Consider the following 20,390-nt stretch of genomic DNA (forward strand, 5'->3'; position numbering starts at 1 on the left):
ATCATCCGCAAAGTAGTAAAAGCAACTCTGGTGGCAAACCATCCAATCCTGGGGATTTGCCTTTGTTAAGAGATTTAAGTGCGGTACTTAGTTCCTCCAGTGTAAGGGGTGATTCCAGGATTTTGATATTTGACTCCAATTCCTCAAACCTCTTGTTCCTTACATTATTCAAATGAGATGAAAAGGAGATGCAGAAGCCCCTTATAAAACATTTGGTGGTTTCCCATAGAATCTGTGGGTTTTTACATTGGTCTTTATTGGCCTCAATGAATTCAATCAGTTTTTCATGTATTTGGGTTACAAATCTGGTATTTAACAATAAAGAATCATTGAATCGCCATCTTGTGGCCTTTTTGGGCATATCCTTAAGGTGTATATAGCAAATAACAGGAGCGTGATCCGACAGTAAAATAGGCAAAATATCTGGTTGAGCTAAATAGACTAGAGATTGGCTTAAAAATATATTGTCAATGCGAGAAAATGATTTGTGTCTATTGGAAAAAAAAGTATAGTTTCTATTTCTTTCGTTATGAAGTCGCCAAATATCTACAAGGTTTAGGTCCGACATGAAGCTCTTAAGGGCTGAAGAGGATTGCACATCAGTGGTAGAGGAAGTTCTGTCGATGTCATTTATAGTACAATTAAAATCCCCTGCAACAAGCAAATTAGATTCAGGCATCCCTAACAGTTTATCGCGTACCATGAGTAAGAAATCTGGATCAAAATTGTTAGGTGCATAAATTGAGGCTACTACTAATCTGACCTGGCATATAGTGACAACAGCCAAAGTAAAATGGCCCTGGTCATCATTGAAAGTGTAATGAATAATTATCTGAAGATTCCTTTTTGCCAAAATAAGTACTCCTTTCGTTTTATTAGAGGCACAGGAATGAGTTAGAATTTTATAACGCCTGTTTTGAAAGCGAAGAACATCCAAGTTTTTTAAATGTGTCTCCTGAATAATAGCTAGTGAGACTGTTTTACGGTGGAGAAATTCCAGACATCTAGTTCTTTTAACTGGGGAGTTTAACCCCTTTACATTCCACGATATTACGGAGAGATCATCCATTATGCAGTGAACTAAAAGCGTTATACAGTAAAGGCATACCAAAAGTTATTGACTCCCTGTTCTTAATCTTAATAATGTAAGTTGAGTGCGAAACCATCTTATTTTCCTTCACTACCCTTATACCTGTCATGTATGTTATCAAACAAGGAAAGTACCGTCTGCCAAAATAAAGTAAGGGGGGGAAGAGTGGGGAAACTATATACAAAGAACTGCAAGCCGCGATGACACAGATCGCTCCTACAGGCTTTGCAAAACATAAACCTACGTAGATCCGTGGCATTATCAGCAGCAATGCAGATCACACAACTCGCTGCAAGACCCCCCAAAACACTAACAAAGCTAATAGCGATTAGCACCTATCCAGGTCTTTGATAACACATTAAATTCCAAATGTAGCAAAATACCCTACCTTAAAGATAACCTATAAAGTAGATAAACAAAGATATACGAGTCCTTGCAGAAACATTCTTATCGACATTGGCAGATTTGTTATAGGACTCAAAAGCATGAGCTAACGTTACATGTCCATGAGTGGTGCAAGACTGGAAGTTACGGTCACTCCGGGAGCTTGGGTCTCAACAGTAGAGCGGCGGGTTACAGATGCTGGGCCTCCCGATGCACTGACATCCAGTGACTGCAAGAGGTTCTCCACGCCGGCCGGGGAGTTGAAGGTTAGTGGAGAGCCTCTATGTTCCACCTTGAGGGTTGCAGGGTACATAAGGAAAGGCTGGAGCCCAGCGGCCTGGAGCTTTTTGATCACTGGGTGAATTCCCTTCTCTTTGCAGCAGTGGGGGGGCTGTAGTCCGGGAAAAAGTAGAGAGTGGCTTGGCCATGCTTGACAGGGTGAGCTTTATGCGCTCCTTTCAGAATAGTTTGTCTATCCGAATATCTTAGCAGACGGAAGATGACGGTGCGGGGTTTTTGAGAATGGTCTCTGGGCTTGCTGTCGTACAAGCGGTGACAGCGGTCAATCTCGATAATGCGGCCTGCCAAAGACAGTATCCACTTAGGGAGGTTGGTCTGCAGGTAGCCCACAGGATCGGAGCCCTCGACTGATTCAGGAAGGTTGATTAGTCTGAGGTTGTTTCTTCGGCTTCGGTCCTGCATTTCAATCAGACTGTTCTGTAGACTGGCCAGTTTATTGGTCGCATCATTCAGGTCATGTTTATTGGAACGAACTGTTGCTTGAAGAGAATCCACAGTGGCTTGGGTCCTCTGCCCTCTGCTAGCATGATGTTCTAGATCTGTCGCTAATTTTCGTATGGCCTCATTAGCAGATGAGATCTCGTCTTTTAAAGAAGTAAGTTGGGGCATAAGAACAGATTCCAGGGCTTCTTTAACGGCCAGGGCCACCGAGGCATCGAAAATTCGTTGTTGCTCCTTGAGTGCCTGGCTAACTCCACTCAAAATGGCAGCATCAAGGTCGTCTCTGGATATTGTGGTGTTATCTCTGGGTTTTTTCTTTGCTGGCGATAATTCCAGTTCTCTCTTTTGACCACTTTTGGTAGGCGTGGAAGTCATAGTAGAGTTGGGTCGCAAAGTTGGATAAGAATAACTAAGATATAATAACTTTTGAAGGGTTTTGGGGTAAATCTTGTGCAAGCTCAAGACTTTACATCTGCATCGCAGCCGAGATGTCACGTCGTTTCTCTCTTTCTTAAATGCCCTTTTTGACAATGGTATTCAGTGCTGCCGTAGCTACAGTGACAGAAAAAGTCTTTAAATTATATAAAAGGTACTAGTTATTCGAGGTCTTATTATTTTCACCATGCAAGTTTTCCATCCATGTAGGTTTCTTTGTCCCTTAACTAATTTCCAGGTGGCCTTTTTCTTATTCTGCCCATTTATAGTTTCACAACTTTTCCTTGGCTATGTTCAATCAGAAATAGGCAGGTTTTTTCCAGCTTTGTTTCTTCATGTTGTGTTTTAAATTGGTCTTAAATTCAAGGATTGGAGGGGGTGGGGGCTTTGATAACACGCGGGGATCCTAATTGGCTCTCGTCATCACACACTCCAAGGTCCAGATGAGATTGAGTGTGTGTGCAAAACAATGGCCTTCTTTGTCTGGGTAATGCATTTATGCCTTCGCGACAGGATTTGAATTTAGTCATTGTTTGCTGCCACTGTTGCCGAAGAATATGTCTTTTGTTTCCCAGCTTCTTTTACCGGGGAGGTGTGGTGTGTTGTTCTGAGCTTTTTGTGATTTGTACCATGAAGTGCAGCCCTTGTATTTGGAGGGCAAACTCTGTGTTATACTTAAGCTGGAGGTTTTTTTCTTTAGTATACAGCTTTCCTTTTCAGCATCTGAGGCTAGTGTGTTTATGCACAAGGAAATGCAAAAACACAAGCACAATTCAGTTCAACTCAAACAGGTAACACTGACAGGTGTAAGGCATGTTTTTCAGTTAAAATGCCATTTGCCGGGGAGGGCTTCTCATTCCATAAATTAATGTAAATCATATAAATCTTTGCTTTTTTTTCCACACTTTGGTTCAGTTATTATGAATGTGATATAAACTGGTGTTATAAACGGTGTTACCCACACACCTTCACACACTCACCCACCCACACACACCCCCCCACACACCCCCACACACACACGCACATACACAGACACACATACACACACACACGCAGCCAATACTATATGTGACAAGTGTTTGTTTTCACTAGGAATTCATGTCTTCATCAATGCAAATTTCCAAAATAATACAATTTCCCAGCATTTCCCAGTTGTGATGAATTGGTCTATCATCAAATGTAACTCTTTCTCTCTCTCCCCCCCCCCCCCCCCCCGCCCCCATCTCCTCTCATCCCCTTTTATGTTTTAGTTGGTAACACAGTGCAATGCCAGATTCGTGGAATGCTTCAATGCTCAGAAGGAGTGCAACAAAGAGAAAAATCGAAATTCCTCAGTGGTGCCATGTAAGTCTTGCATTGATTTAACACTTATTACATTTAAAATGGAATTGCCTCCAGCAGCAATAACCAAACAACAGAAACGATTAACTCATAGCGAAAACAGCTGCAACAAACAATACAGGTTTGAGTTACCATTGAAATTAGTCAAGTAATACATTGTCTCTCAGTTTACAGTATGTGCATTGTAGAAAATAAGTATATACAGAATGAATTAATAAACAAAGCAAGTGAGGAAAAGAGTATTTCTGTATTGTAGGCTAGGGATAGACCAATATATATATTTGTTACAATATATTTACATATGTGATATTAACATGGAATTGTATTTTGTTGGACATTTCTTCATTAAAGTGCATTAAAGATTTTTTTTTTTTTTTTTTTATTAATTCTACATTTAAAGGCAATGTATCAGAGTTTCCCAGCCACTGAATAGGTGTGGTGGGTCATCCTGCCTTAAAGAGCTGCTAACACTAAAATAATATAATTAGTCTAGGTGTCAATGGAGAGTTTTAGTGTCCCATGATGGTCTAAAAGCTGTTTCAGAGGTTTTCCACCCTGACAAGAATACAATTTGGGGGGGAAACACTGAATCCTTGTAATATTTTAGCATGAAAATTATAGAGTACTCTATTGTTTACAGGATTTCTCATCTCCTATCACAGTTCAAACATTCTCCCTCTTCTTCAGCTGTTACATAACATGTCGATGGTCACTGCCCATTCTGCAGTTCTCTGAATCTCCGGCAAGGAAGTACTAAGAACTGTCTCCCCTTCAGCCAATAACAGCATGCAGCTGGTGGCTTGTCAGTGTGATTGGTTGCTTCCGATAAGTTAATTCAATGATTGTTCTCTCTCTCTCTCTCTCTTTTCCCTTGTCTTTCTGTCTCTGAGCAGCGGAGCGAGCGAGGGTGGGCCTGGCGCCTCTGCCCGGCATTAAAGGCACCGATTACATCAACGCCTCTTACATCATGGTCAGCACTTCCGCGTCTTCTGTCAATCATTGATCCGCCCCTTCCTCATGCGTTCACTCAGGGTCACGTCAGGTCGAAATACACTCAACAGCAGCAGTGTGGTTTAGTCTAGTCTAGTCTTGTTTATTTATATAGACCACAAGCAAAGCAAAGGGCTTTACATAGCATCATATACAGTACATGTCATATACTGTACATACTACATCATATACAGTTTATACTATGTCATGTATGTCATGCATATCCAGGACCGCTAATTTAGTCCACATTAGGGCCACGGACCCCCATTTGATGAGATTTTGTCTCTCGGACCAAAATCTGAGAATATTATATTGTCAGATATGATTTTGTCTAGAATTCCATGACTATCTGTATTATAGGTAGAGAGATAACAGTGAAACTATGATCAAAACAGTCTTCTACATTCTCTAATTGTGTTCACTTCTTGTCAATGAAATAATGGTGAAGTTTAACATCAATTCACTGGGGACTCAAGGACCCCAGGTGGTCCCCGGACCCCACGTTGAGAACCACTGGCTTAGAGAACATAGACACCACAATCATCCACGTGTCCCCGGTTGATCATTGCCTCTAAACCCAACTAAATCCCATGATTCTCAAATGATTTTCTAACTGGTTATGTTTTGAGCCCAAGCCAAGCCCAAGTCTAAGCCATTAAAAGTGCAAAAGTCAGTCTGGTGTAATCTGGGTTCAGGCATGAATGTCAAGCTGTATAATTTCCCCTGTTCACCTGTTGTTGTTTTTTTGATTGGGCAGGGTTACTACCGGAGCAACGAGTTCATCATTACCCAGCATCCTCTGCCCCACACCACAAAAGACTTCTGGAGAATGATCTGGGACCACAACGCACAGATCATCGTCATGCTGCCGGCCAACCATGGACTGGTGAGCAACACACACACACACACACATACATTTCTATATATTTAATGGAAAAAGTATTTATGTGCCATGCATGTAGAAGATAATATGAATGTCTTTTTTTGCAATGCTGACATACATTTCCTCCAGTTTCTTGTACAACTCAACTCAGTTCATATAAAACAACACTAAAATTGTCTCTATGCTCATTCAGGCGGAGGATGAGTTTGTGTACTGGCCCAGTCGGGAGGAGGCTATGAACTGTGAGGCCTTCACTGTCACTCTCATCAGTAAAGATCGACTCTGTCTGTCCAACGAAGAGCAGATCAGCATCCACGACTTCATCCTGGAGGCCACACAGGTTAGTGTGTGTGTGTGTGTATGTGTGTGTGTGTGTGAGAGAGAGAGAGAGAGAGAGAGAGAGAGAGAGAGAGAGATATTGATTATTTTCATTTTCGAACAATCATTCGAAGCTTACATTGATTGAATGATGCATAATCAAGAGAACACTATATTATTGAACACTGGAGTGTGACAGAATGTATAAAAAAAATCAAAATGCCAATCCAAAAGTTCCATACAGTGTAATCTGTCAACTAAATATGATGCCCAAGAAACCAAAAGTATTCAAATGTAAAAATACATACAGTATATTTTTATTTTATTATTAACAATAATAAAAAATAATTCAAATAGACATATACAGTATGTTGAATGAATTTAACTGCATTTATTGAATATGAGTGCATTGGCACACTCAAGTGGTAGAACAATAGAATGCAGGTTCATTGCACTCTAGACTTGCAGTCTAGGGCTCTTACCATAGCAATCTAAGTTGATTGGTTTGTTATGACAGGTAAGTCTGAAGAAGAACAGGAAGACTATCGCACTTCGCCCCCCTCTACCCTCCCTCCACTACCACTCCTCCGTCTCCTGCTCCAGAGTATGTCAAATCTATCGCAGTGTTAATACATCCATGGAGGCCATTCTTTCTCTTAGTGGCAAATGAGAATGTCAAGATTATTCCGAAATGGAAATGTTTTTTCGATAAAACAATGTCTTTGGATTTTTTAAATATTCTTTGCAGCCCTATTGGAAATGTAACAAGAAACCGCTCTCTCGACCAGATCTCAATCTGACTGTTTTGGTCCAAACCCAGGTGCGATCGCTGTCGTGAACAAACAAACTGCACAACAACAACAACTCCAGGGTTCAAAATAAGTGCCATAAACCACAAGTACACTTCACTACAAGTAACCTCTGTCTCTGTCTCTCTTACTGTCTGTCTCTCTCTCTCTCTCTCTCTGTCTGGCTTCTAGGATGACTATGTATTGGAGGTGCGTCACTTTCAGTGCCCCAAGTGGCCAAACCCTGACGCACCCATCAGCAGCACCTTCGAGCTCATCAATGTCATCAAGGAGGAGGCCGCGACCCGCGACGGACCAACCATCGTCCACGATGAGTCAGTCACTCTTTTAATCTGGCACCACGTCACTAGCGCAGTCTCCATCCAAGTATTTATTGCAAATTATGATGTATCGAATTAGAAAAGCTGAATGGAAACGGCAAATTTTGATAGATCATGCTGTACTGTAGGTCCATTATTATGATAAATCGTGACATTGTGCGAAATGATAGTGTGGAGCCGCTTACTGTGGCTATTTGATATATCAACTATGCTCTATGTTTATTTACACATGATCCTTTGGGTGAGTCAAGCAATGAAGTTTGACACTGACAGAATTGGTTGTTCTTGTACTGTTAAACTAGCTAAACTATCTTCGCTACAGTCTTCTACTAATATTAGCACAAGAGCCTCGCCGACTTTCAATTTAATTCATTCAGAAACCCATTCAGAGATACCAAATCATCCTAATTCAGCCTGAATCTCCAGAAACAGATATAACTTAGCAATTTGAGGCCAATGTTAATATTTACACAAGACAAGGAAATGTGACCGGGTCGCAAATAATGTGAAAAACATTATATTTTAAATCCGGCGTAACACTTTTAGTCATGGTATTGTGATCATATTGTATGATCAACCATCTGTCGTATACTGTGAAGTAAATGGATATACAGTATGGGTAGGAAAAGTTATAATTTAGTCAACTGGTGGTTGAATCCAAAGCCCAGTTAGAAAAGTTTGACCTCTTCACTGTATAATTATATTACATAGTACAATGTATTTAACAGAACGGATTCCATTTCCATATAAAAAAGAAAATCCTCTTTTATTGATTGTAATATCTTGCAGGCTGCTGAGGACAACTCTGCGTTTTTACAATGTTTTACTGCAGTGATCTTGATTGTAGATTATAGTTCAAACTCCTGCAGACACAGCCTGCAGGAGCATTACTTGTAACATTTCCCTATTTATGGATACACATGGAAAAGCAAACAAAAAAATCAAGATGTCCCTATCCAAACCAAGTACTTTTAGACCGTTGATGAACATCTGTTTTGTATTTTTGTAGCTGGTTGCAATGTTACTCAAGTTGACATACTGTATATTTGGCTGTCTCTGCTGTGAACAGACTATAAAATGATGACAAATAATAACTTTATAACACTAACAGGCATAAAGTGAGACTGGCAGCATAGTTATGTATCCTGCAAATATCTGACTGCCCTGAATATATCTATTGCTTACTAACACAGCAAAGAGTCTGTCATCTTCATTCCAACAAGTGACAACCCCCCTCCCGGCAGGTACCCTAGCAAAATGCCCAATTAGAGATAATGAAGGTGTCTTTAGAATTGACACACATTAGCGTTTTTGAACGACACTCTAATTCACCAGCTTTGCTCATGTTTATTCATTAGAATAATGAAGATTGCTTGTCGCATCCTCAAGAAGAAAGTGACTAATTGAGCACTTCATCTGGTTGCTATGGTACAGCCAGCTTGCAGGCACCTAAGAGATTGTCAGTTAGACGTCCGTCCTAATTGTCTGCATGCTCATTATTCAGCGAGGCATGGTTGTTAGCCGCTGTTTCTCCAGCGCTGTTGACAGGGCTGCTAATGGAAGAGGAGACCCTTTACATTGTGAAAGCGACCCCGCATTCTCTGAGGAGCCTCGGACCAGGCGGGGCTGTCGTTCCCCAGGTGGATTCACTTGCTAATAAATCTTTGGTCTCAGAGGTGGCATTCCTGATCTGTGAGGGTCTTCTGCTCCCATACTGAGCCACTGTCAGGACATCCCAAGCACTGAGGAGTGTAGGTCTACAAGAGGAGGCAATCCAGAGCCTGAATTTTGAAGTGCAGTGTGTGAATTTGATCCGGTCTCTGGATTTTGTCCAAAACAGAAAGGAGGTGTTAGGGGTTTTATTGCCACTGGTGAAACACATGTCGCTATCAAAACATCCAATGACAGGTGGCAAGTTGTTGTTGGCATATTTTAATTTAGAAATGGCTCTAGGCCTATTATTAGCCCTTTCACAAATCTGATGCACACAAAATTTAAAGTACAGTGCCAGTTATACTCTTTCTAGTGTGTGAAATTGTGCTGAAAATCCTGAGAGAAGAAATGGGACCTTTTGTTTTTATAGCACCTTGATTGGGTGGCTGGACGGCCTAGTGTAGGGATAGGCAACCATGTACCATGGAACGTATGCAGGGGGTATGCCCAGAGTCTGCAAGTTTTTATTCCAAACACAACCTCAAGCAGACAGGAGGAATTAATCAGTGAAATCACCTGCTATAATCTTTGGTTGGAATGGAAACCTGCATACACTTGGTCCTCCATGGCATGATTGGCCACAACTGCCTAGAAGCGATCTAATCACCTAAAAGACAATGTCCAATGGACAAGATATTTTGTATCTTTTCCTTGCATTAAGTTAAGTTGAATGCGTTCCAGTAGACTAATTTCCTTGGTTAGAGCTTCTTGATTGATTCTAATAGCCTCATGCTTATTTTCAAAGGTTGCTTTGTGCCATTACAGATTTCTCAAAACAATTACACAGCGCAAAACCTACTATGTAACCAGAGAGGAGGAACTAATCAGTGAAATTACCTTGTGTAGTCGTTGGTTGGAATGAAAACCTTACTCTTGGCCCTCCATGGTACATGGCTGCCTATCCCTGGCCTAGTGGTTAGTGAGGTCGTCCTCCAATCAGAGGGTCAGAGTTTGATCCCCTGAGTGGCCATAACTAACGACGTACCCTTGAGCAAGATACTTAACGCCTACCTGCTCCAGGGGAGCTGCACCAGCTGACTGACCCTGCAGCCTAACCAGAGGGAGGAGACTTTAACTTTAATTAAGTAGAAAGAAAGAAATCAAAATTCATTGATGGGAATCATTCAGGCTAACAAAGACTGTCACTTCCTCTCACAATTATCTTTTGAACCCACTAAGTCTGCTTCCAAGTATCATAGATAGCTTCACAATGTATCTCCACAAGGTTAATTCTTGAAGTAGGGCAGCAGTTCTCAACCTTTTTCCATTTTGAGAATTTCATATTTACAATGAGTACAATGAGTATTTCTTAGCTAAGACAAACAGAAGACATACTGAGCCATTTATTTCAACTCCCGTCCATGTTCAGCCTGCTGCTATTGGTGTTGACAACCAAAATTGGTTCTGCTTTATTTTTACCTCTGCCGTGTCACATGCCCCCTGCATCCCACACCAATTGAGAAATACTGAATGAGGTCTGTGGTATATGTTGAAGATTTCTGACGTAACTTCTGAGCTCAATGCTAACCTCAAACCTTGTGTGGTTGCCAGGTTGGGAGCGGTGTCAGCCGGCATGTTATGTGCCCTCACCACCCTGTCACAGCAGCTGGAGAGCGAGAGTGCTGTCGACGTCTATCAAGTGGCCAAGATGATCAACCTCATGAGGCCCGGGGTCTTCACAGACATTGTGAGTCAGTCAAACTGCAAGTTAGGCGATAACCAGCAATCCCAGAAATATATTGTACTCTGTGACATCTCTTGTTACAGGATACCTCTTCTTGTTCTTAAGCCATCACGTGTATCATCAGTTTACCAACGACAACTCCCTTCTAGCTGTTCTTATCGCTCTTAAAATGAGAGAGAGCAACCAGCAGTAGAGGGACATGATACCTGAAATTACACATTGTACTTTCCACATCAAAAAGAGTTGGGGGCATTTACAGTATAGACATTCATTATGACGATAAAAGACGATCATGCAATTCTGAGAAAACACAAACCCATTTTTTGATCATCTGTCTTTAAGCCGCACTAGGCAATTTCACACGTTGGTGGCTCCAAATGGCAGCGAGAGGCAACTGAAAATTTTGAAGTTCAATACCCAGAAATCCTGTAATGTGACATCAGTAAACTGCACATATGTCTGTGATGCTTTATACCAAAGGAAACCAAAAGGACAAGAGAGGCAGAAGATCTAATGTCTTAAGTCGGCAAGCTAATTTTGGGAGTGTCATCGCAGGATTGAGTGAGTGGTTTTATGGTTCATGTATTGTTCTTACCTCTCATCCTTCTCTCTCTCGTTCTCCCTCCCTCCATCTCTCTGAACCCATCCACAGGACCAGTACCAGTACCTTTACAAAGCTCTGCTGAGCCTGGTCAGCACCAAGGAGAATGGCTCGGGTCTTCTGGCCAGGGACATAAACGGGACCATGGCGTCCATGTCCGACCAGTCGGACCAGGCGGAGAGCATGGAGTCGCTGGTCTGAGTTCAGCGCCCTTCAGGGCCGGAGCCAGGGAGGGGGGGGGTCCCACGGGTCCAACCGCCCTACATGGTCCCCGAGCTGAGAAGGGAGGCACTTAACTTTGTAAAACGTCAAGGAACTATTGTGGACAAGACTTTTTGAGGCCTTTTTTGCCAGACTCTTGGTTAAGACGAATAACCTGATTACTTTTTTACACTGATAAAAAGTTTTTGATATTTATTTTTTTCGCCATTTTATGTCTTAATGTTCTCCTACTGAAGGGTTTGCACCTGCGTTTTTAAGTTTCACGACGGCGTCAGCAACGAGAAACACTTTTCTGTCTTTTCTTGTTTGCACTATATAATGTCAGTGTTACTGCCTATACTAAAGCTGACTCACTTGGCTTTCCTCCATTCAAGCTCTGATTTTTTGACATTCCATGGCTTTGGCCCTTAAACCAACTGCTTCTATGAAGAACATTGTTCTGCCTGCCACCTACTGGTTGATTTAAGACAGTGGACAGAGGAAGGCAAGAACTCCTCCTATCCGCCTCAGTAACACATGCTGTTCAACTTCAGCTCAGCGACTTCTCTGCTTTGCTCATCTATATTACTCATATACCACTCATTTATCACAAGAACCGAGATCTTGGATCCTATTGCCACAGACAAGTAGCGCTTATTTTATTTATTTTCGGGAATTTTTTTTTTCTTAGCTTGTTTTTTTTTTTTTCACTATCCCTCTTATTAGCCATTCACACCCATGTTAGAATACCTAAGGTGGTGTAACAACTGCTACTGTGAACTTTTATTATTTCTTTGTATGATTCATATTATTATGCTTTTTAATATATGGAAATACTGTATGTATACATATATAAATATATCCTTATCATAATAACGTTGTGATTTTTGTACATGTTCTTTGTGGCCTCCCGCCTCAGGCCAGTTGATTTCCACAGCATCCGATAGTTTATCACTCAACTCACAGCCAATCCACAGCCATCTGGAAGCGGACTCCCTCGGTCCTGTACTTTCTTGTATGCTGCTAAGTCATCCAAACTCGTGCAACACACACATACCTAGGCACATGTTCGCCACACACACAAACACCGGAAGAGATTTTACCATCCGACGTGCTACAATAGCCGATGCAACGACTTGCCATTCCCTGCCTGTTTGAAAATCCACATTTTTGAAGGTTGTTTTCAGTCATAGCTCATTCTGACAGAGGTGCGACCATTTGCTCCAACCTCCCAAGGCCTTGTGTACATAGTCTCCGCTTCCACTCTTTTGCTTGAATTTGCATCAACGCTCCTCTTCCTCCAGAGACGGTTTTGCTGGTTTGTGGCCTAAGCAAGGACAGATTTACTGTGCTTCTACAGTCTGAAAGTAATTTTACATTTTTCCTGTTTGAGTCGCAGCACCCCCCCACACACACACACACACACACATTAACATTTCTTTGAAATGTGCAGATGTTCTAATTTAATTCTCGATTCTGATGATGTTCTGTACCTCTGTGATCGATGGCGTGAAATGAGCACTTGTAGTTTGCATTTGAATGAAAATGTTAAAGTGTTTTCACACAGCACAATGACATCGGGAACAGACACGTGTCAAATAGCGAATTAGTGGGGGGGCAAATGCAGTTTGAATTTTTTAACTTTTACCAAAGACTTGACTCCTTTCATCCAGAAAAGATGGCAAGCTTTTCTCCTCATGGTTCTTTCTTTCCCGAATGGATTGTCTTTTGAGCAACTCTTGCTGTGACAACTGGTGTTTTCAGTATATCAGTGCCTTCAGGCACTTGCAATTATTGTAATACAGCACCATTTGGCTTAAAGAGATGTATAAAAGGGTATACTGAATGAATTGATAGGATAGAAAAGCATCTTAAAGAGGAAAGATGTAACAAAGTCTCTCTATCTGTTTTCCTTTTTAGAAAGGCGCCCCATGAATTAACAAACTCTAACATTTGTGGAAACAGAAACAGACATTTCTCTGTTTTCTGTCACCGAAGGCATTTTTTTTTTTACAGTTCATGGTGAAATAAACACACTGTTTCTTTGCCTCAAGATGATCAGTCTGCCATTTTCTGTCCTCACTTCCCACCGATCTCAATCACTCTCCTAATGAAAAGTGTTTTGCGTTGCCTTTCAAATGCAGACACAGCTGTACTGTCAATATGAAATGTACATATTTTGTTGCTTCTGTAACCCAACCCTTCTCTGGAAACTTTGTATGTTTTCACCGTGTCGGAGGAAATGTTTCATCTGAATCCTTTTGATTTTTTTTTTTTATTGCGGCGTCTGAAATTTTCACCGTTATTTCACCTGTGTTTACTTTTGCAAACGACACACTTGCAAGGTTTTCGTCCGACACTGACGTTGCTGATATATAATCATAGAATTTTATATTTTCATATGAAGCTATTTTCTCTCTCTGTCTCTCTCTCTCTTTCATTTCAACTCCCCTCATGGCGTTGCTTTTGTGGTGGAACATGTGGAAACCGGGTCTCTGTGTGTTGAGCTTGTGGTTGTCATCACATTCCAGTTTCCAGCTTCACGCCCTCCATTGACTTTCAGGCAGTGATTGTGATATTACAATGTTATTCCCTCAGTTTATCTTTTTTTTTCTTCTGGTTTTCATCCTTTGGAGGCTACAATTCTGTTGTCAGAGGTGTGCAATAGAATAGCTCTCTTGTAAGTCACTGAATAATTTCCTCCCATTGACCCATTTTGGAAAGGTGGCTGTTCCTTCCTCTTTTGTAACATAAAATAAGACAAAAAAAGAAGGAAAAAATGTTTTTGTTTCGTTGAAAGCTATATCAAAGCATTCTATTATAGTGTTATTTAATATGTAAATGGTATTGCTATACATAAAATAAAATATGGGTTTTGATGTAATTTGCTGAACTCATTGGTGTGGTGATGTTTGCACTTTTCTCTGTACTGGATTGTTAAGGATTTACTTGCAGGTTGAAGAATACAACTTGTGTGGAAATGTTGTTGAGCCATATCACCAGAAAATCTGAGCACAGACACTGCACTATGGACACCAAAAATATAACATATAATTACTTTTTTGATCATTTGTGGGCTTCATAAAATCATTCAGGTCTTTGTTATCTCACTATTTTGCTAATCTCATTGTATGGGACAAACGGGGGAATTCCTTCAGTGACCTGAGACAGTTCAGTCTATAGCTGTGAGCATTCACTGTGTAGTACGGAAGCCCTGAGGTTAGTATCTCATATGTATGAGATAACCTTAGGTGTAGGCTGACACTTTTTTTTTCCATGTTGCCTTTCAGGGACACCACAGAGTAGGATTTCCAACATGTAAAAAAAAAAATGCAGTTAGTGTTGGCCAAAGCCTAAGTTTGTACATACAAGTTAGTACGTATCATATCTAAGGGGATACTTTAGGAAAATAATGCAGAATTCCTAATAATAATATTAATAACAACAACTAATACTTTCAAGTGCTCTTGCTGAAATCCTATTTCCATCTTCAGAAGTCATAAATCAGACTTGTCGCACACTCTTCAAGTAGTTTTGGTCGTAAATGCATTTTTATGCAAACTGGTAGAGGGAGGACCAGGGGTGCAGTGGAGGGTAAACCATACCTCATTTGCAGAATAGAGTTTACCCTCCTTTTTAGGCTGACATAAATCTTTACAACGTTATACAAGGATGGGATATTATATGGAAAACAATCATCAATTTATGCTTTTCTGAAAATATACTTCACCTATACCTTTTTGTCTACTTTATTACTGCCTCAAAGGTATGTGTACGTTGATGTAAAAGTAGTCAAAGTCGTCTTATTGGTCTTGTGGAAAGAGGTGTGTAACATTTTCTTAAAAATTCAATAATATTCTACCAAAGGTAAGAATTGGATATGAAGCAGGGATAAGAATCATCAGCAATCTCTGACTTACAGCAACCTGCTAACACCAGCTGACTGTTTAAGCTTAAAAACTGAGAAGATCTTGAGTCTCAAGGGGCAGGTAGGGGCTTGTGCCATTTTCTACCCATGCTTATGGATGGAGAGGCGGACTCAGGGTGTGAGAGGGCACAGTGGACCAAGACACATGTCTCCCAATGGCATAAACAAACATAAATGAAACATTGCTTTCCAGAGCATCTTTTGCTTTATTGGACCGTTTTACAGTGCCAAGACAGGAAAATGGAATAGAGAGAGGAGGATGGCATGCAACAATGGTCACTAGATGGATTCAATCCCAGGATGTTGCAGATACATGGTATGTACCTTAGTTAACTGAGCCACCAGGATGCCCTTGGTCTCAGCACTTAACCCTCCTATTATGTTAAAACACATCTTTTGTGTTTGGGGTCAAATTGACCCCAGCAATTTAAACCTACCAAAAATGATTGTAATTGAAAGCGTTACCCAAGTTTACACTTCAGAACATCAGCAAGTGACACATAACAGTTAGTCAATAATGAAAAAAACACAATAAAAAGTTAATTAGTCTCCAAAACAGTCTTTCAAAGAGCTGTGGCAGGACCTCATTGGCAGAAAATGTTCAGGTGACATAACTGCACGTCTTGTGTTATGGCCCTAAAGCATGGGAATGTTTTTTTAAAGATCAAAAAAATGCATGTGAACGTTCCCTCAGTTATCAGTCAAAACAAAGAGAAATAAAATATGTGTAAAACTTTTAGATTTTCTCTGGTTTTATAAGGCTTTTGTGTACACCCCAAAACCAACCAACCCCAAAATGACCAGCTCCAACTGCAGTCACACCCTGATAATCGAAGGTGTTCATACAAAACACACTTATATTAATTGCAAACCCACCAACCACAATGGTATTGTACTCAAATACGAGGAACTAGAAAACTGTGAAGATACACTCACCACCTACAGTGAGTGTATCTTGGTGACCTCTGCCCTCATGACACCAAACTCACCTGAAATAAGATAAAGAGTCTGGAGCAAACACCACTGACACAACAGAGATCAAACACGCACCTATGACTAACCTCCATCACCTCTGTAACCTCTTCACCTCCTTTCCTCACCAACGGCCACTTCACCTCACCATGGACGATTGCACTCACTATGGTTCTAACCAACCACATAGAATCAATGGACATTCTCTAACCCAGTTTAAATTCCAATATTAGGGATGGAGTGGTTCCTGGTGGAGAATGGGAGTCTGTGGTTCATTTCTATCGCTTTGTTCTGAATTGTTTGCAGTCATATGTGATGATCAGCAGTTATCCAGGCTGGGGTGGATTCAAAAAAGTGGTCTGACAGGTGAACTTAACCGTTCAGGATGATGAATCCCTGGAGAGGACATCAGCTGATGGATTTCACTTAACCAAACACATTAAATATGAGCCATATAATGTGTCCATTTGTTTTTGCTCTTCATACCACCTTATACCATTAATTAAAAAAACATGTTCTGTGCACATAAACCTTCACTCTATTGCAAATGGCCTAGCAACAATCTGGAGGTCAACACAACATAGCAAGTCTTTCAACAACAATATTTTTGATACTTTACTGATAGAAGTGCAATGATTAATTAAGATAACATGATTGACTCTTTGACATTTATAATGAGATGCCCAGGAAAACATCTCTAATGCCCAACATAAATTTCCTAATTTCAGGACACTTTCACTGCTTTAGGCTACAGGTTACTCATAACTGCATGAATAAAAGGTGTGTTTTGAAGAAATGTGCAAAGACACTAACAGTAGTGTGCAAACAAATGTATTTGAATAATATGATTCAGTTGAATAGGTTCAAGTGGATAGGAAGTTGACAGGAGTGTTGTCAGCCTAAGAAGAATTAGGAAGTAACATTTAAACTTTGGCTAATAAATGATTTTGCATTGGATACAATATGATTTTAGGTTAACTGAAATGATTTAACTGCAAGCATAAAGACTGAAACTGCAACTTACATCAGCAGATTTCTTCTTCTTCCTCTGGAAAATGCTGGAATATATCCTGTAGGGTCCACCAGCTGGACGGATGGAGGTGTCTTTTCCAGGGTCAGACAGGACAAATCGTTTGTGTCCTTGGTCTCATGGAACAGACTGCTAGACGCCTTGATGTGAACAACAGCCTCACACACATGGAGAAGAGTGGATGAACGTGAAGCTTCAGCCTCCTGAGGTAGGCTGGTTTTAGCCTCGGCCTCCTGGTGCAGGGTGCTGGTTGCCTCCTGGATCAGGCTTGGTGGAGCTTTGACCTCAACCTGGATGGCTGGAGCCTGGGACTCCTGAAGCAGGTTGGTTGATCCTTCCTTAAGCAGGTGAATCAGGGTGTATTCAGCAAGAGAGACAGGGAGAGCCTCCTCTGAGGTGGAGATATTGTCAGGTCCTGTCATGATCTGCCCCAGTCGGCCCCTGTCTGCCCCTGTCTGCCATGATCTGCCCCTCTCAGCCCTAGCCCTTGTGTCTGCCATGATCTGCCCCTGTCTGCCCCTGTGTCCTGGTCAACCACTCCTTTCACTCCCCAGTCCTGCCATCCTCCTGCCAGCCACCAGATGTCCTCGGACTTTCCCTCCTCCTGCTACACACACCTGTCTTCCATCAGCCCATTAGCCCCGTTACTTTGTTCCCTCCGTCACCTGCCAGCTTCCAGCCAATCAGCTCCCGGACTCATTCCCCTCCTACCAGCTGTTCCTCGTTCTCCGTTAGTCTGTGTGTGTATTAATAGTCTGTGTTCCATGGAGTGGTTGCCAGTTCGTCTGTTGTGTTCCCCCGTATTACCTGTTCTGTTCCCTGTTGTACCTGCCTTGTCACCAGTGCTGTTGGTCTGCTTAGACCTTCTGCCAGGTTTGGAGTCTTTGTTTTCTGGTTAGGGTTAGTGTTTTTTTTGTCCGTTTTAGTTTTTGCCTTTTTGGATTGCCTGCTTTGTTTTTGTACTTCTGCCTAAGTTCTGCTATTAAAGCTCTTGCCTCTATCTAGTTCTCTCTCCACCGGTCATTGCATTTGGGTCCAGTCTCCTAGTAACTCCCTGACAGGTCCAGCAGAGAGCACAGTGACTTTTGTTCCCTCACAACATTCAGGTTGATGCAGGACGGTGACAGATCTTTCAGCAGCGGCCTCAATCTGTGCACAAGAGCTGACCGTTTCCCTCTTGATGATAAAAGGACATTGTTCTTCCTCCTTCTCTAAGTCCTAGGGGAACAGCATCAGTTGAGAATCAGCTCTGACGATTGGCTCCCATTCATCAAGATGGTTTTGAGTAAACCCATGGTGTGGAGTGCAGGCAGCTATAAATGTAGAACTTGCTGATGAGGAAGCATTCATGTGCTTTTCACCAAGTTCCTCCTCCAGGAGGACTGAGAGGAACTGCATCAGGTGAGAATCAGTGCTGTTGACAACAGGTTCCCATTTGTCCAGATGGTCCAGAGTCGGCCCATGCTGTGGGGAGCAGTCAAGCACAAATCTAGAGAGATGTGATGAAGCGTAGAGGAGCTCCTCACCAAATCCCTCCTTCTCCAAGTCAAAGGGGGATTTGACCAGTAGCTCCCACTCATCCAGGCAGCGTGTCAAGTCATCGTCAAAACCAATGGGGGAGTGCTGAAGCAGCCTCAATCTCTCAATGATTTTGAAGTCATCAGTCATTTGAGCCTCGTGGGATGGCGCCTCAACAAGGCGGAGCAGGTTAGACTGAGCCTCAACATCCTGAACTGGGTGGATGGATGCTCCAGCATTTCTTACAGCAGACTGAGGTGACAGGGCACAGTCGAGCTCAGGAGTCACTCCAGAGAAAGTAGAGGCTTCAGCATAAAGGTATTGCTCCTTCTTCAGGACTTTTGCAACCATGTAGTTGATGTTTTCATGGTGATCGTCATTAAGGGCATTGAGTTGAGCGACCATTTGCACTGATGCTGAAAGAAATGCAATGGCAACATCTTAATGAAACAAATAACCATGAGGCCACCTGATGTAGCTTCATTCAAGGTCAACATGCTTCATCACAGCTTAATCTTATGCCTTTCATCATAGTTTTGTTTCAACAGCCAGTCTCACTGTGAATTTACAATGTAAATACAACTATGGAAGAACTGGACACAAATGTAAATCCTTCAACACAACTAGTCTATCCTGGGCTGTCTCTTGTTTACCTCTTCAGCAAGCTTTTTATGTTGAACAATAAAATTAAAAATACATGTGGCTTACCAAGGTGGAAATCACTCTGTATGTTTTAGTAGGTATTGTTGCTGATGTTTCTCCAAATTAATACAACTAGCAAATCCACTTTTAACAATATCTTCATTAAACATCTTTAATCACATATGAATATACTGTAAATAGGACAATTTGAATTCCTTTAATAGAACTGTTTAGGTTGTCCAATTCACTGCTATTGGATGATTATAAATGGCTTTGGTTTTGTTTGTTAGGTTACTAGGTTATTAAGTTATTTACAATAAATTAAAAGCAAGAAGTGATGGTGTTTAAGATATTCAACCAGCATTTGCCAGTCAGCTTCATTAAATACATGATTCTTTGGCTATTTTCACTCTTTAGATCAACTATATTCTCGATTTGAAACTTGAAAAATCACTATAATATTCATATAGGGAATAATTATAATACATTACATACAATAAAATAATACATTTTAAGAGAGCTTTTCATGATACGCAAGGACACCTTACATAAACCATTTGAGACGTTCTTAGCTATAACTAAAGCCTGTTGAGTTGTAGAGGACCACAGTTCTCCACTTTAAGGATAATGGAACAGATTGACCGCATGATGTATTCACACCATGTGTAAAGACTGCACTTTACCTTTAATACTATAAAAAGGCTTGACTTTGACTAAAAAAAAATTGAATAAAAAATTTGTTACTAAGAGTTAAACATGACAGAAATTGCATTTCCTACTAAAAAGCACT

The 20,390-nt window shown here is 41.2% G+C and overlaps 1 protein-coding gene across 1 annotated transcript in view; it reads left to right on the forward strand.

The window, feature by feature from the left end:
* The window catches only part of LOC139923744 (receptor-type tyrosine-protein phosphatase gamma), a 316,355-nt gene extending 301,983 nt beyond the window's left edge, over positions 1–14,372 (forward strand). Inside the window, exons 25-31 of the mRNA XM_071914574.2 lie at positions 3,901–3,994; positions 4,885–4,961; positions 5,739–5,867; positions 6,058–6,204; positions 7,163–7,305; positions 10,576–10,711; positions 11,361–14,372. Of these exons, the coding sequence (XP_071770675.2) occupies positions 3,901–3,994; positions 4,885–4,961; positions 5,739–5,867; positions 6,058–6,204; positions 7,163–7,305; positions 10,576–10,711; positions 11,361–11,510 (876 nt within the window). The 3' untranslated portion in view covers positions 11,511–14,372. The remainder of the gene's footprint in view (positions 1–3,900; positions 3,995–4,884; positions 4,962–5,738; positions 5,868–6,057; positions 6,205–7,162; positions 7,306–10,575; positions 10,712–11,360) is intronic.
* Positions 14,373–20,390: the final 6,018 nt, after the last annotated feature.

The sequence above is a fragment of the Centroberyx gerrardi genome, chromosome 5 (genome assembly GCF_048128805.1).
Source record: "Centroberyx gerrardi isolate f3 chromosome 5, fCenGer3.hap1.cur.20231027, whole genome shotgun sequence".
Lineage (NCBI taxonomy): Eukaryota > Metazoa > Chordata > Actinopteri > Beryciformes > Berycidae > Centroberyx > Centroberyx gerrardi.